General features: G+C 36.1%; 1 protein-coding gene across 6 annotated transcripts in view; it reads right to left on the minus strand.

The window, feature by feature from the left end:
• The window catches only part of KLHL2 (kelch like family member 2), a 59,623-nt gene that overhangs the window by 8,458 nt on the left and 33,839 nt on the right, over window positions 1-17,326 (minus strand). For 5 of the 6 annotated variants that reach the window (XR_007510125.1, XM_049833715.1, XM_049833757.1 and 2 more), the window contains 6 exons: window positions 15,333-15,495; window positions 4,686-4,795; window positions 3,126-3,242; window positions 1,962-2,111; window positions 886-1,003; window positions 40-237 (listed from right to left, as the gene is read on the minus strand). Coding sequence is in view for 5 of the 6 variants with exons in the window: in XM_049833715.1 (XP_049689672.1) it covers window positions 40-237; window positions 886-1,003; window positions 1,962-2,111; window positions 3,126-3,242; window positions 4,686-4,795; window positions 15,333-15,495 (856 nt within the window). In the remaining variant the exon portion in view is untranslated. The remainder of the gene's footprint in view (window positions 1-39; window positions 238-885; window positions 1,004-1,961; window positions 2,112-3,125; window positions 3,243-4,685; window positions 4,796-15,332; window positions 15,496-17,326) is intronic. The other variant, XM_049833739.1, reaches the window with a different exon arrangement.

The following is a 17,326-nucleotide window of genomic DNA, read 5'->3' on the forward strand; positions in this document are numbered from 1 at the left end:
TAGTCAAAGCTAATCAGCAGAGTATAAAGGCAAAAATACCTGTACTCCCATCAAATCCTCCCACAGCATAAAGAAGACCATTTAATACAGCTGCTCCGAGTGTGCTTCTCCTGTCTTGCATATTGGCAACGCTTGTCCACTGGTCCTTCACAGGATCATAGGAATCTACTGTGCGAACTCTCAAAGAACCATTGAAACCACCAACAGCATAAACCATGCCTCCCATGTACACCATTCCTAGAGCAGGGAAACGGGGAGGAAAGGTCAGTGCTTTAGTCTTGTAGTCAATTAATGGTATTCTGTAGTGTCCTAGGTATGCAGATACTTGATACAATTTACAGTACTCGCTACACTTATCAGGCTTTTGACAGTGTCTTAGAGCTACACTTCATTCAGATTAAATACTAGAAGTTCTGACACTTTTTGTTACTAATAGCTCACAGTTCTGAATATCATGCCTGCTGAATTTCTTCTTTCTTAGATATCTCAGCTGCTTTAAGGTCATATTTTCATATCTTTAGTATCAGTTGGTCACTTCTTCACATTCTTCATCTCATTTAATAAAAATTAGGTATCTTAATAGTAAAATAAGTCATTATTATAATGCAGTAATATTTAAATTTATTTATCTTCCATATCTATGGGAGGTAAATAAAGCAGTTTACTCTAGAGATTACAAACTGAAGCACAAATTAAGATCAAGTTATCAGATTTGTATTGTTCCAGATTAGGAGGTAATTCAAATTTTAAGGATGATCACTGAAGTCAAGGCTTAGCCCTTGTCAGACAAATATAAATACCGTTCCAAAGAACATACAGTGCTTTATACAGATCCCTTAATTCTGAAGCATTACCAACCGCAATAAAAAATTAGACATCATTTACCCGCTCTACATCTTCTGGAAGGCAATTCAGCCACCTGATGCCAGCGTTCTTCTTTAAAATCATAGCATTCAACACTGCGAATTGCCTTTGGTGCCTGTCCTCCAACTACCATCATCAACTAAAAGGGAGATAATAGTATTTATTAATTATTTGCATATATGAGAGCACCTGAAAGATCAAAAAAGTGTTAAAAAAATAAAACAAGCTTCTGTACAAGCAATAATTAAAGGACGATTCTCCTAAATAAGAAATACAAGTCTCGCAAACTAGGCAAAATTCATTTTTTAAAAAACACATGCAATTTGTAATCATTGTGTCCAGAGGAAACATCTGAGATAGAAAAGCAGGAAGCAACTAGAGTCTAGGTAGAGCTTCCAGAAACAGGACAGATCCTGCTGTATCTTCACATCCTACTCTGATTTCAGGTATGAGAATTCAGCATCTATGATGTTCAACAGAACTGTGACCATCCATCACAGAACAGCCTTCTCTGGTTCCTTTGAGAGAAATGTGCTAAATCTGCTGAATGGAATCTCCTATTCCATTATTGCACTTGCCACAACAGTACCATGAGAAAACATCCTTACTTCATTGGAAAGAAGATAATATCTGATGTTTGTTCTGTTTTCTTCTTCTAAAATGAAAAGCCCGTATTTAGTTAAAAATGGAATAAATGCCCCAACTCAGAAGCATCAGTCTCTGTTAGGGTTGGGTTTTTTTGTTGTTTGGTTTGGGTTTTTCGTTTTGTTTTTTTAAAGAAGCAGGCTCATTTCTCTAACACCAGGCCTATAACTGTATATTTTTCAAATGCTGAAGAACTTACTTTTTTTTTTTGGGGGGGGGGGGGGGGGGGGGGCAAGCTGGTGGATTGTGAATGTAGGGGTTACGTGGGAGACTAAAATATCTATATCACAAATAGTATGGAGTACAAAGCTAATCACTTGTTATAGTTTTGTGATAAATAGTTCTGGTATGAAAATTTTTATTGGAATACCTCAAGTGATGGTCATGTTCTCATGAAATCTGTTAAAATGGAGTTTGAAGAAATAAGTACACTGCAAAAATAAGGGTCTTACTTTTGGAAGGCTAGCAGGTGTTCTCAATTTCGTTCGAGTGCTTTTCATCAATGCTCGTTGCTCTGTTGGTAGCAAATGATACTTCATAGCTTCAATGAGGTAATCTTTACAAGCACTGCTGTTCTTAACCAATATTTCTTCTTCAACTCTCTGTTTATTAATAGAAGTTTAACAAGGTCTGAGCACAATAAGGAAGTAAAACACAAATAATCTGAAATGTAATAAAGCCTGCATTATATCACACAAATGCAGATTATTCTGATTTTTTAGATTGTAGTTTAACCACAGTTAGACATGAATTTATGTGATGGCAATATGCAGTCACGGGAAAAAAAAAAGTTGATTCTCTTACTAGTTAAGTAGAAGAAACAGTGTTAGGCAAGGTAAGTCACTTCCTCACAAGCACATTTCTTAACTTTTCAAATACAGAGAATACAGAACACTTCAAGGGGGATGTGGGGGAGAAGAATTTAACAAACTAGTAAACCACCCCACAACAATAAGAAACCACAACAGCAAAATGAAACATAAAAACCCACAAAAGCAAAACAAACAAAAAACCCACAACAAACCACAAAAAGTAGAGGAAATTTATATCACAAAATCAGAATTTCTAAAATAAACACCTACCAACCTGCTACTACACCTACTAACCAATGCTAATAGTGAACTGGTATTTTCAACCTTAAGTATTTGACCTGACACCTAAATATTCAAAATGATCTTATAAAATTTGAAAAAATGTATTATATCTGAAGCAGGTAAAGAAATGTTTCCTTTATCAGCAAGTCCTAACCAATTTAAATAATAGATTCAATTTTGAAATTTAAAATTCATTTATGAGAAGAGGTGTTATATCAAATATCATATTAAAAATGAAAGCTAACCTGATCTCAGCTAATTAAATCATTCAGATTACTACTGTAGAATGACAAGTAGTCAGCCAAACAGATAAATTACTTATATATGATATCCTCTACGTGGCAATCCCTCATTTGACTGTGTGTGTGTGTGCATGTGCATATGTAATGGTGGCTGTCTATTTTTACTATCAGTAACACACTACCTTACTCTGTTGTTTAAATTTAAAATTATCCATCTGGCATTAAAAAAGTAAACTGAAACGTTCACATGCAGAAGAATTAGTATTCCTTTTTTGCTTACCTGAACTAAATATTCGCGGGAAAGCAAAGGCAGCCGAACATGCTCCATCAGGCGTGCCATTAGCTCCTGCCTTACATCTTTGTCATGGTTTACCCACGCTATCACTGCTTCAAATACCTTCCAGGAAACAAACAAATGCAAGTCCCTTGACTTACAAATTCAGTAGCATGAAAATATCAGTGTGCCTCCAAAAACAGTTTTTGCTTATACTAAAATTCCTAACATGAGAAAAGACAAGAGCAGTTACAGCTCCCATTATTTCCATAAGTTACCCACTACAAAATTCTGAAGATGTAGTAGCCAGTCTCTTTTTCTGTCATTTCTCTACTGGTGTTTCAAGGATAGCTGCACTACATTGACAAAATGCACACAATAATTTCACTGGTACTGAAAATCCAATAAAACTAAGTAAACAAACGACACAGCAGCAGTGATATTACAATCCTAAGACTTCCTTTCTTGGAAAACCGACCTGCCACATCATCACTCAAATGACTTATCATCACTGAGTCTTACTAGAAGAAGTGATCCCAGGCCTAGTTTCTCCTGTATTGCACAGCAGCTCATCATACACTACAGCATTAAAACCTTAATTATGCTCCACAGAAGCAGCATCACGTATATCAAAATCAAAGTGATAAAGCTGGACCTTCAGGGTATTATGAGAACAGGAACATAACCTTGCTAGTTGCAGTTTAAGCAAATAGTTCTGAGATTCAAAGTTTCAAAAAAGGTTTTAACACAAAAAACTACCTAGCCATACAAATCAGTATTCAAACATGCTTTTGAATACCATTTAGCCTCATTTGAACAGAGGTGTTAGTACAACTATATGCTCTTTGGAAAAAAGAAAACCAATATATTTTACATTGATCACAACTGGATTCAAAAAATGAATACTTCTACAACCTGAAAACCATTAGAGGTTCAAAGAGATGCACGGGGTTCACTGAAGATCACAGTTTCAAAAATTGCTTTAAAAGAATGAGATCTAGCTAAAGGTGAGCCAACACATACTTAAACTCAAGTTTGGTTATACCAAGCTACCTAGCCATCTCCTTTGCAACTCACATTTGTTTGGTTGGGCTAAACAGTCCACATACATATACATACAGAGTTTTAATACCTATGTGGGCCTGCTGATGTTAAAGTTAATAGATGGCGTATGCTTGCTCTTCAAACTACTATTTTTGAGTTAGTTACACCTTGGTAAACCAAACTCCTGTATATGTGATTCACAGCATGTGTTCTGTTTGTTCTGCCTGAAGATGAGAAGGAATTTCCACTTAATTTAGTTTCAATTTTTTTCTAAAGAAAAAAAGGGTTGTGTGATTTAATACAGTTTTAGGATTTTTAAGACTTGAGGTTAATTTTCAACATCACTTTTGGGAAAAATCCTTAACACTTTGGGGAAAAATCCTTTAAACATCAGCACAATACATGCCTAATTTCACTGAGGAAAGAAAGAACACATCCAAACAAGTGCGCAAGAGCAGTAAGAGCAAGCTCACACCCTCACCCAAAAGGATAAAAAGAATACTGGGATACAGATGGTCTTACCTTCTCTTCTGAGGCAATTGTGAGCTTGTCACTGGATATAAGACTGCACACCTGCTCTACACCAAGGTTGAGGTATTCTTCACTAAGTACGACATCAGAAAAGTGCTGTTCTGTTTGGAGGAAAAGTAGTACTCTAACATACAGTGCTAAGTGCATCCCACAACAAGCATTAAAGCAGCAGAGAAAAAATAAAGGAAAACAAGTAAAAATGCATGCTAATTTGTCATATCGAGAAGCAATACCTTAACTTAAAACATTTTATATAGGTTAAAGCTTGGTCTCACAAACAGCTTTTATAAAAAATAATTGAAATATTAAAACACTTTATACTAAAAGTAGCAATCATAGCAATTTAACATTTTCAGCATTCCTTTATCTGAGTACTTGTCCTTGACAATTACTTAAATCCCATTTTGCTAAATTCGTACACACAAATACAGCAAAAAAAATCCAGAAAAAGAATATGCTCTTTATGCTGTTGACAAACATGTTTTGAACCTGCAGTTCAACACAAACAATGGCTGATTCATTAGAACTAACCAGCAGTTTTGCAGTCTAATGTAGATCAAATCAAACAACAGGTCTGGATCCTGTTGCATCTCTCAGAGCTTCTCCAACATCATAAAAATATTACATACCACAATCTCTACACTGTGTAGTTTTTCCTCTTTTTTTTTTTTTTTTTAATGCCTCAACTTAAAGAAAATAAAACTGGCAAAATTCAATATTTTAGTTGTAGAACCAGACATTTTCTTTTAATATAGAGCATGTATCTTTATCAAGTTGTTGTTCAGTTATTCAGTTGTCCTTTTCCTTCCTTAAAATTGCTTTATAAGCCATTCAGCTGCTTTAAAAGTAGCTCCATCCAGTTAACTGTTATTTTTCCCCCTCTTCAGCTATTCTTAACAGAAATTAGAAGGGACAGCTATTACCAGGAATTTAAGAATTCACTCAGAATAAGTAAAAAAAGGTCATCAAACATATTCAAACTAAAGAACTTTTTAAAGCCTTTTCTAACACTCCACTAGTGCTACTATACTTAAGACTCCATGCTTACATGCTTGACAAACTGTCTTAAGCTGTTAAAAAAAAAGTTAAATGCTGAATTCTTCCAGATCAAGAAGTCTAAATTTTTCAGGTCAACTTTGCAGGGTACAACAGCTTTTTTGCACTGTACTAAAGACTAGAGAGCATAAAAAGACAAATCTAACACAGTATAGTTCTTGTTCTTTATCTAGTTTAGCATCCTATTCCTTGGAACAGGCAGTACAAATTGTTTCAGACAAAAGTCCAAGAATATATATTAAAAGTATGACAATAAAACCTCCTCTCATAAAAGTCTCACTATAACCATGAAATATTAGGGAATGGTAGCCAGAAGGATATTTTACCTTAACCACATTTTACTAAACAATGAGTTTAGTAAGATGCAGTCCAGTCCCCTTAAGTCCCGTTAAATTCTTTACTTTAATACTTTCTTATAGTAATAATCCTACAGTCTCATTGAACAAAAAGCCCAACATCTAAATGTAACACCCAGTTTACCATTAATCAGTTTTCAATTAATATCCCCATGTTCTAATGGTGAATATGATGACAGGGAAAGCTGCACCCTGTCACTCAACATCATTCATTATACAATCCTTGCCTTTTCAGTCCCTCATTCTACCAGCCTTTTCATTCATGCAATCATTATCACTACAAGTCCCTCTAAATCTGCAGCATTTTTTTATGATGGACAGGTAGTATTTTCTGCAGTATTTCAGGCAATGGGAGAGAAAGGATAAGTAGAAATAGTATCCATTTTTATAACACCACCATTACTTTTCCACTCCGTACAAATCTTCATGTCTGTTTACTTTTCACACTACAAATATGCAGTTTCGTAAGCTGAAGTAGCATTTTCAGAGGTACGCTTATTAAGTATTTATAATATATTTCTAAATATATTTATAATATAACTAATACATTAGTTTTATGATAAACTCCAAATTTCAAGTGACAGTACTACAAAACAGCATGCCTGGCTACTCAGAAGCTGAGTTAGGAAGCAAGCAGAAAGAGGAAGCAACGCTCATCCAAATCTCAAACAAATCTGAGGTTCAGAAGCCTTGTTCATCTTCCCTTGAGAAAGCCAATCCAACAGTGGATCACATCCAACAGGATGCTCTTCATAAACTGGAAATACCTAGTTGATTTTAGACTCATATATAAAAGCCTTGCTTTTTAGAGCATGTCATAAATCTAAATCAACTTTTAAAAAGGAAGAGATCCAGCCTCTAAACCAGAAGAGCAGAAGTTGAGAATTTTCAAAGTAATACAATGAATGTGAGGCTGTTTCCTGTTTTCATGCTAGAAAGAGAACTGTAGAATAAAATCTGAAAAAAATAGACAATACTTGAACAAAAATTAAGACTATTTTACTGGATGTCAGCCTCTGTGCTTAAAGTATAAAAAAAGGCACGTGGCCAAGAGAAGACATAAGAATGAAAAAAATGAGAAATTAAAAGAAACTACTTCGTCAATAGCTACAGACTCAGGTTCTCAAGCAACACCTGGAAACAAATCCTCAGCTGAAGGAATTACAGAAAAAAAAAAAAAAGAGAAATACAGGAGTAGATTGCTGTATAAGTTTTAGTCATCAAAAAAAGAGGTAAGGTGAAATCACTTGTCTCTTAAGAACCAGATCTCTTGTTGTCAAGGAGACCATTTTAACTGATTGATAGATAACCTTTTGGCAGAAGCCAACTGAAATTACAGCTAAATGGATTACTCAAAATAATTAGTAACTGAAAAAGAACAAGGAAATGCAAAAAAAACCCAATAAAATGTGCCAACAGCAATTTATCTAAAGCTGTTCAAGTGTTGAAGACAGAAGGCATTATTTTATTATATATAAAAATAATGCTTATAAAATTCAAACTTTTTGCTTCCTTTTAACAAGGAGGATATCAGCATCTTTGAATTAATATGATTCAGTATCAAGAGTTCCAAAAATCCCGCTTAGATCCTTTTTTTCTAGTAATGATGAACGAAAAATAATATTGGGGGGAGGGGGGTGGTGGTGTATTTTTTTTGCCTTCTGGGTTAGGATTTGTATTATCCCATATTATTGCTCACATCCTGAAAGCTTCAATAATTTAGACATATTAACATCAAGCATCATGAAACTTATGATGACAATTAAATATTTCATGCATCTGTCCCCTGCAAAATCTCAAATTAGCTTGGTTTTTATTTGTTGCATTAGGTAACATACTTATTTCTCCATGAACATCTCCTAGATAAGCAAACAGATAGAACTATCTGGCTGGAAGTTTTCATGAGAGAATAAAATACTTACTTTTTTCCAAATCAGAATTTTCCACACAGTGTGCAACTTTGACAAATTCGTATTGGAATCCTGCCCCACTTCTTGACACTTTAACCAGACACTGAAGCCAGCTGGCTCCGGAGTCAGGCAGCCTGGAAACAAGCTGGCTTAGGAGCTGCCGAGGCTTGGCTCCCAAATTCCCACTTCCTAAGCAAGTAGAATCCTACTTCTTTATTATCAAAACTAAAATCTGCCTTTAAAAAAAAATCCCTTCCATTTTAGGACAGTTCTAAAATATCTGTTCCAATTGCATATGAAAAACAGATTTTCACATTTTCGCAACCAATAGAGACAGTTTCTATCCGAATAGCTGAAGATCTGTCCTTGTCTGCCCTGTACCAGTAGGATGGGACTTCAGCTTCAGGGACAAACTAAAAGGACAAAAAGGAAGTTCTTAACAACATGAAAGGGGCTAGTAAAAAATCTTTGGAACTACAATAAACGATGCCAGTGTGGAGAGCACAGGAAATAATAGGAGCTGTAAATGCTTTTTTTTACCCACTTTTTGATTATTTTTCATTATGAGTCTAGAGATGTGTATTATGCACGCACACAGAAACAGTAAGCACTTGACCTACCTCTTCTATCCAAAAGGCACATAGTCTTGCTGGCCATAAAGATATTGACACTAACTTTATATTTTTCAATTACATAGGAAGGAAAGCTACATCTGAAATCTGCACAGGACATTTTATGCTATAAACATTTCTGGATTAATTCACAAACACTATTTCACTCATTTATATACCTACAGTCAGACCTTCTCTGGCTTAATTGCCTTTTCTAAATGGAATAAACAAATACAGAAGTAAAGGTCTGCTGAAGTTCCCTCAGATTAAAAACCTTTCAGACAATCATGGTGGCCAAAAATAAAAGCCTGTAAGCCATCTTCTCCTTTCTGTTTTATGACAGTGGCTGTTGTCAGTGCTTGTCTGCGTGTGTGACATTGTTGAAGACTGCCTAAATTTCTGTTCCATCATTAACAGGCTTCTGTCATTTTCTAACATTTTTCTGAGGTGTTCCAGCAGCTGATAACTCTTAATATCCATTTCCAGAAATCTTTTTAACATTTTGTACACTTTCAGAAATCTTCTCCCAAAGATCTTCCAAAGCCACATTAACATATATGAAAAACAAGGCCAGAGCTTATCAGTGCCAGAGGCTGCAGCTGGAAGAAAAGGAAAAACCCCTCATATTGCCTAGATCTTTGCATGACAGTAATCCAGTGTATATTAGTGTGTGAAACAAAATATCACAATCAAATATATTGAGTCTTGTAAGTGTCTTTCGTCTAGTTTAGGCCAACTATTTCCATTCGACAACACAGATGATATTTTTTATAAACTAAATAAAGTACCTGCATCTTTCTGATGTGATAATGCTATAAAACCAGCTGGAACTTTGCAGAAACATAGCTTCTTTCTGAACTGATAACCTTTTGTTTTAAAGCAATGCAGAGCACGGGAGCTTGGAAAGATCTAAGACTTACATTCACTTAAAAGAACAAAGAATTTCTCAAGCAGATGAAACAAAAATGTTTAGCAAGAACTAGTTTTTTAAATTATTTCTTCAATTCACAATGTCACATTGTGATTTTTTTGACTTGGGACAAAAAGTCTTTGCTAGTGGCCTAACACAAGGCACTGGTCAAGCAGGAACCCCAGTCTTATTACAGAAGGATAGATACAAGCTCTGCCAGTTGGAGAACCAGCAGAAGCTAATCACTGCAGAATTATATTTTTTTAAAAGTCTGATTTACTTGTCAATTTATGCTTAAATAACTGCTTTTGAGAACACCATGAAATTCACAGCAGCCAAGGTAACAGAAGCGTAGCAACAGACATTGCTACTCAGAATAGAATCATAAGAACGATTCTGCTAACTACGCCCTTTCAATCTCATGCATACAAATGTACACAAGAATAGTCTACAGAAGACAGGCATGCTTCCAAGTCTAGTCAGGGCTCAAAGTTTTAGACTCAGAGCACCAGAATCAAGAATGCTGTATCCCACAGTTAAGTACAACACAGCAATTCTTACTTTGCAACACATGCTAAGATTCCCCAACAAAAGTTTTCTTCAACATCTCCTCAGCACAATGCTAAAAGCCAAGAAAGTTTGCTGTGTAAAGCTGGTGCTCAAAAGACACTTCTTCCACAAGCAATCCAATGTTTCCAAACCCCGTACCAGCCTATGCGGTGAGTGGAAGTACATTATTATTCTTTGGTTATAACTAAGAAATATGTCAAGGCCTAAGCACTGAGCAAGTGCCTCTCTAATCCAAGATGGCATACCCCTCCTCATTAAAAGGCTTTACCAAGCTATCTTCGGGTTGTACATTAACATTCTGACAACTAGAAAATGCACCACATTCTCAGGAAAAATTATTTTGCGAACATCCTCTAAGACTATGTAAGACGTATCCCAGACTAAAACTGAGGATGTACTAGCAGCGCTCATGCCGCATACTCTTTGTAGGAATCATCACAGAAAAAGGACGAGAGGCCTCAGCTGTACTTAGTCCCTGACTGCAAGTGCGATGAGACCCAGAGCAGAGCTGCTTTCTGGAACATCACAAGAACAGGTAGCATCTCAGAAAGTTTAAGTACAACAGAAGCTCATTCCAAGTAATCTGTATCAATTGTGCACTATTTTCAGATCTCTCGATAGGCATCGTAGATGCCTATGAATGACTCTCTTAAATTATTAAAAACTCACACTCTGCTACAGGAGAGCCAACTCCACCATAGGATTATGAAGCTCCAATTTTAATGAAAGTTGGGTTTTTACTCCCGCTGGAAGGAAGTTCCTGAGTTTCACTTCTCTAGTAACTTCTGATCTACATCGGCATCTGTTTGGTTTTATGCTATCATTGTCTATTAGCAGAAATATCTCCCTGCCTCTCTTTCCTAAATATAAAATAGCAAGTATAACAAAGACTGGGAGAAGTTAAACATCCAAATGGTTTTCATTTTCTCTAGCAGGGAAATATTTTCACTGCTTTTTCAATCTAATAATCCTCTTCTGTACTCATTCTAGTTTCTGGAGCCTTAATCCCAAAATATCTGCTCCTGGGAGTTCAGCTCTCTGTGATACAAGGCCTAATTCTGAAATGGCACAGCCACATCTCTTTGGCTCAGACTTTTGAGAAAAAATTGTCAGTTGTAAGAAAAAGCCTTGACAAAGTACGAAGAGCCATTTGAGATAAGAACAGGGGCAAAAAGAAGCTATGATGGCCAAGATACAGGCAGTAAGAAGCTTGAAAATTCAAGAGGAGAAACATTGACCTGAAAAGGTATAAAACTGTACAGAAAAAAAATAGGGAGTCAGCAGACAGAAATCCAGCAAGACTAATGATCAGCCCAGGAGTACTGAGCATGCCGGTGCTCAGCCTAGTAGCTTGCAAGTCCCAGGAGGACCACCAAATAGCTTCCTTCTCCTTTTCACTTGCCTGTGTCCTGCTTGCAGAGTCTCTCCGAGCACAGCAAAGAATGCCAGAACCAACTGACCCAGAGAGGGGAGGTTACAAGTTAGACCCAGCTCCTGTGCTCTCAAACACATTTAAGCAATATTGCACTCAAGGTGTTGCCAGGGTCTTAGATTTTATATTGCTGGAAAGTAATCTACATAAATATTAGCTTCAACTGCTAAATTGAACAAAGATTGTTTAGAAGTAACTGAAGTAGTTTAGAAGTTACTAAGGCATAGTCAGAACGTAAGTTAGAAAAAAAATATTCAAAATTAAGCAACAGCTATATCAAAATGTGTTCCCTAAAACACTAAATATCTGAACAGTAACTCTAGTTAATAAGGGTACACCTTGCTTCCTATTGCATAAAAGGTCAAAAATATAATGGCTTTTTGGATTTGGCATTATATTACTAAAAGGCAAAAAGATTTAATTAGAACTTTTTTGCATAATAGTTTAAATACAATTATCACAAAGTCATTCAGTCACATACACATTACAACTCTGAGTAAGATAAGTATTACAAAAGCTAGTACTTTCAAAAACAACCTGAATAGCTTTTGAATTTTTTTTTAAAATGATACATAAATAATTTGAATACAATTTCACTACACTAAAAACTTCTGAGTATGGTTGATTTGTATACCTCAGTTTAAGACAGCAACCAAGGATTCTGTTGACAGACACCTAATCGTATGAGTTTGCTGCATTTCTGTTTTTTCCTGAAACGTCCATTCGTGATAGAAATCCTATAATTGCCTGGAAGGGGGGGGGGGGGGCAGACAACACCTAGACCAGAAAACAGATTTTCTAGGAATTAAGGCAACTGAAAGCATTCATCAAAATCCTTCTTTTTATGAGGTCTAAAATTACTCAAGGCAATAAAAAAACTATTATTTGGACCTAGACATATGAAATGAAGCACTTAATGCTCTATTTCAGGAAAATCTTCAGTTTTAAGTCTGTACTAACTGTTAACGATGCTAATCGGTCACTGTACATTTTAGAAAAGTTATGAAAAGCAATACAATCATATGAATTTTTTCTGCAACCTTATCAGGATATTTCATTTTTAATTCTCTTCTCTGTATTGCTCTCATACTAAGCCTGCCAGAGTGCTAGGGATTTAAGGAGGGCAGCGCGGAGAGTGCAATGCAATGAAGTAGCTCACACCCTGACTATGCACAGCATATTTATCTCAAGAGTAAGAACAGACTGTGCACTGCTTTAAAATTCACCACAGAGATACAGCAAAAACACAGTAGGAGTTGAGCTGGCAGCTCATGGTATGGGCCAGCAGGACTCCAAGAATATGATGACAAAAAGGGAAGCATAGATGACAAAAGTGCTTTCTGGAGGAATTTGACAGAAATGGAAGATTGTTTGATTACAGAGGAAAAAGGAGGTTAGTTCCAAGCACAAAAGTAGTAAAGAGAGATATGAAATAAAAGACTCAAGTGAGAGTAATTCTGCTGAACTGGAAAAGCCAAGGATGAGAAGTTGGAATTTGATCCAGGGGAAAAAGAAATATTGCAAAAGTAGTAAAATGACCTTAGAAAACAGAGAGGAAGTTATGGCAGAGATGGATTTACATTGCACCAAAAGGGAAACATGATGTAGAGCAGATCTGGGAGGGAGGGAAGAAAAAAATTAGAGAAACGCACAGCTCAGTAGCTGAGAGAAAATGGCAGAGGAGAGTTAAAGTTGTCAAGTTTACAAACCTGAATGACTGGGAGAACACTGAAGTCAACAGTGACAGAGGAAGACAGGGAGAAGGGAAAGGTGTTTAGATGGAAAGCAGTTTGGTTTTGCCGAACCTGAAGTAGAAATGAAACATCCAAGGGAGACTGACAAGACAGGAAAAGATCTGTGACTGGGCAGATAGTGCAAGCTGCATGTAAGGAGGCATGCCTAAGAGTCACTCAACCTCTGACAACCCGTGACTTCTGAATTTCCAAACAAATTTGTCCTACTCTCTGAATATTCAGTGCCAAAGCTCTAATCAAACTATACTACTTCACTGGCTAGTAAGTTAAACCCTGTAAAAGAGGGGGTTTTTATTCACTACAAAAAGCTTCCATTAAAAAGTTAATTCCTCAGTGTAACATCTTCAGTCTTGACTCAAACATCAAGACCTCAAGGCACTCTACACACAAAAGAACAGTAACATCTTTGCTATCTGAACAAATTAAAAGCCTTAGTTTTGGTCATAGTGTTACGCCACAAACTTACAAGCTTACACAATGTTTTGCTTACTTTTTAGTCATCTACATTTCACAACCTTTTTTGGCATCAAGAGCAGTCAAACAAGGTTTTAATCCATTATGTTAAAAATTACCCATTTAGTAATACACTCTCTAAAACTACATGTGTATCAGTTTCCAACAGCAGAAAATGTTTTTGGAATATAAAGAGGGAAAAAAAAAAAAAAAAAAAGGATTTTAGCCTTCACAGAATAGTAGAAATGTAAGCTAGAAAGAACTTCAAATCATCTGGTTTTGCACACAGACGTGATTTAGATCAACCTAAATCAGAAGTTAGTCTTCCCAGGTTTTTTACAGCTGCCTAACAGTGGAAAGTCCGTAACTTCCACAGACAGCTTGCCTGACCTGTGTTAGTTGGATTTTTCCTTAATATCTGGAAAGACTTTAAAAATACCTCACAAGTTAAGCTTACTCATTCTCAGTCATTTTTACGCACAGGAAGATTTGCATTCCTTCTCATCCTCCTAGTCTTTTAGTTTCTTGACTGAAAGGACTCTCTTCTCTCAGTCTTTGTCATAGGTCAGTCTGTTTTCTTAATATGTTCATGTTAGACTTCCTTGGATTCACTTCAGCCTGTTGGCATCTATCGATTCAGCATTCTTCTATCTGAGGCCTCACCAGCATCAAGAAAAAAGAAATAATTGTTCTCCCTTGTCCCCCCATACAACACTACTGTTACTTCATCACAGAATCAGAATTGCTTTTTCATTCACAACAGCAATCAAAACAAGAACCTAATTTTCAAAAATGTCAAGATTTGACATGATCCAGTCCTCTTACAGATATGAATAACACAGTCTTTAAGATGACCATGACAATGTACTTTTAGTAATAAAATTAAGAATTGCATGAATGTTTTTTCCAGAAAAAAATGTGAAACAATCCAATGGCAAGTGCTCTTTACAAGGAAAGTAGAATTTTGTTGGTTGAGCTATACCGTTAGTTAGAAGATGCACCCCTATCTCCTTGGTGTCAAGGTAGAAGAATGAGACTACACGTACCCTATATAGTAGGAAATTTCAAGTCTTGGGCTAGATGAGTAGCGTTTTCAGAAGACAAGTTGATAACACAATACTCATGGTATGCTTGTTGCTTCTTAGCCAGTGCAGTACAGGGGCTACAGATAGCCCCCCTTGCATGCCCTCGTCTTCCTTCTTCCCCCATGTACTTCCTACAGACTTTGGCTTGTGGCAGTTGCCAGAACTTTAATTCTTCTTTCCTGATTTCCTCCCCTAAGTGATGGTGCAAAATTTTAAACACCAAGCTAACTTCTTTCTGGATTACAAATTGTTTGGACCCTGTATGGCCCTGACAGGATGTGAAGATGCTGCCCCTTTGTGCTTATAACTATGTTCCAGCCAGGAGACTTCATTTCTCATAGACATTCATATCAGGTGCACTTCTTTGTCAGAAGATACATGTCTGCAATATCCTGGATCAAATTTGGTTTCCTCTGGGTGGGGTTGGGTGGGCATGGAACCCATCTGTGTGTACCTGCATGCACAGATATCAAGCTATATGCTACACTAATGGTAACTTGCCTGCATATGTGTTGGCCTTGTTCAAGAGATCTGTGCATGCATGCATGTCAGCAAAAGCACGAATCCCCAAGCAGTTGATAGGATGAAGCTGGGATTCCAAAAATTCACAGCAAGTCCTTTTCACATCCTGCAGTTGCAAGAGACCAGCTGCTGGGAGCAGTACCTGTAAGAAGCAACACGTGATCAATATCCCAATTCACTTCTGATCTTATACAAGACTATTCTCAATATTAACAAACAAAACAAAATAATCCATTAAAAAATTAAGACTAAAACAGAGAGGAAAGTTTCAGCATTATGTGACTGAAGAACTTAAAACCCAACATTAACATGACTTTACCTCCCTGCAAATACCATTTAAGATTTAAAACAACAAGCAACATCTCTACCACCGTGTTCACTGGCAAATCATTCCATAAATTATAATTCTCACACTTCATGTAAACTCTTCCCAATAGTCATTCACAAGTTCCGTTCTTACTGTTCCCAACACTCCATAATTACATCTCATTTCCAAACCTTTGGCATTAGATATTTCTTTAAATCAAAGTTTTCTAGACCATGATAGAATACGTAAATCTTGTTTGCATGCAAGCACTGGACATTGTACCACTTTTTAGCATCAATAATAAGCATCTTTATGCCACTGATACTAGTAAGGACTCCAGCTTCCAAAGTCTGTGACCTTCTTGGAAGAACAACAATTAAGGCATTTAAAAGCCTGAGAACATAAAATATTCTGTAACTCTTTAAAAATCCGTATCAGTAAGGAAATAGTGTAAATGACATATTTGTCCTTCAACTTCCACAAAGCAAGCAAAAAGTAAAGAAGAATTTTAAAAACTATATAACATACACTTTATTTGCCCACTGAAACTTAAACATGAGATTTAGGTGAACTATAACTGTGCCTTTGAGAAAAATTCCATACTGCTATCTACAATTTCTTCTTCACAATATTTTCATTTTCTGTGCCTTTAACAGTAACTTTAATGAGTCTTCTATTTTAGAACATTCAAGTCTGAAATTAACGTTAGCTTACATCTTCAGTGGATGACAACAGGCAAGATTTTAGCCTGTAAATCTTGAAACTGTTCACTTCCATATAAACATATACTACAGGGCTGCATCAATAATAAGCAAGCAAAAAACACACCAAAGGCAATGGCTGCACTACTCCTGTTAATGTTTGCTTTTAATTTAAACAATTACTTGGGTAGAATTAAAGAGAGTCAAACAGGAAGAAAACTGGAAGAATAAAAAGAGAGCTGGAACAGCAGAATAAAACAATTTAGAAACCTTACACATGTGTGTAACATACACTTACTACATGAAAGCTGCAGAACATACTTCTACTTTGTTGCTCTTTGGAAGAAGTTTTAGTCTTAGTAACTGCCTGTAGAATCAAATATTTACCATCATGTCTGTAAGCATCTACCTAATTGGCTTCTAAAGAGCTACTGTTATTGTTTACTCTTTAGACTTTTTTCTTGAAATAAAACTAACAATTACAACCCAAACTAAACCAAAAAGGACTTCAGGTGATACAACCTTGTAAAGCTAATGTCTGCTTTAAATTTCATTTTTGGGTCCCACTTCTGCTATTTACAGCTGTTCCTCTCCCTTGAGCTTGCCATATATGGAAGCCTGCTTGAAAGCCGTCTCTCTGTTCCTCATGGTATTAATCTCTAATTTGAGGCAATAATCCACTATAGCATCTGTTTTACATATTTGGCTATCAATCTAGACAGTAAGAAGGAAAGATCATACATTTAACAAGAGTTTGCTCTGAATATCAGCTGCTAATGAAAGAGAAATGAAGGAAAACCACAGTGCATTTGCACCGAGATACACAGATTGCTGCTAAGCAAAATAACTAAAAACTAGTTTAAATCTTAGATAATCCTTGAAAATATCAAATAAGTTTAACAAAATCAGTGGATAAGATCTGTATGTAATAGGCACAAGTGTCACAAACTCACATAATTCAAAAC

The sequence above is a fragment of the Accipiter gentilis genome, chromosome 3 (assembly GCF_929443795.1).
Source record: "Accipiter gentilis chromosome 3, bAccGen1.1, whole genome shotgun sequence".
Lineage (NCBI taxonomy): Eukaryota > Metazoa > Chordata > Aves > Accipitriformes > Accipitridae > Astur > Astur gentilis.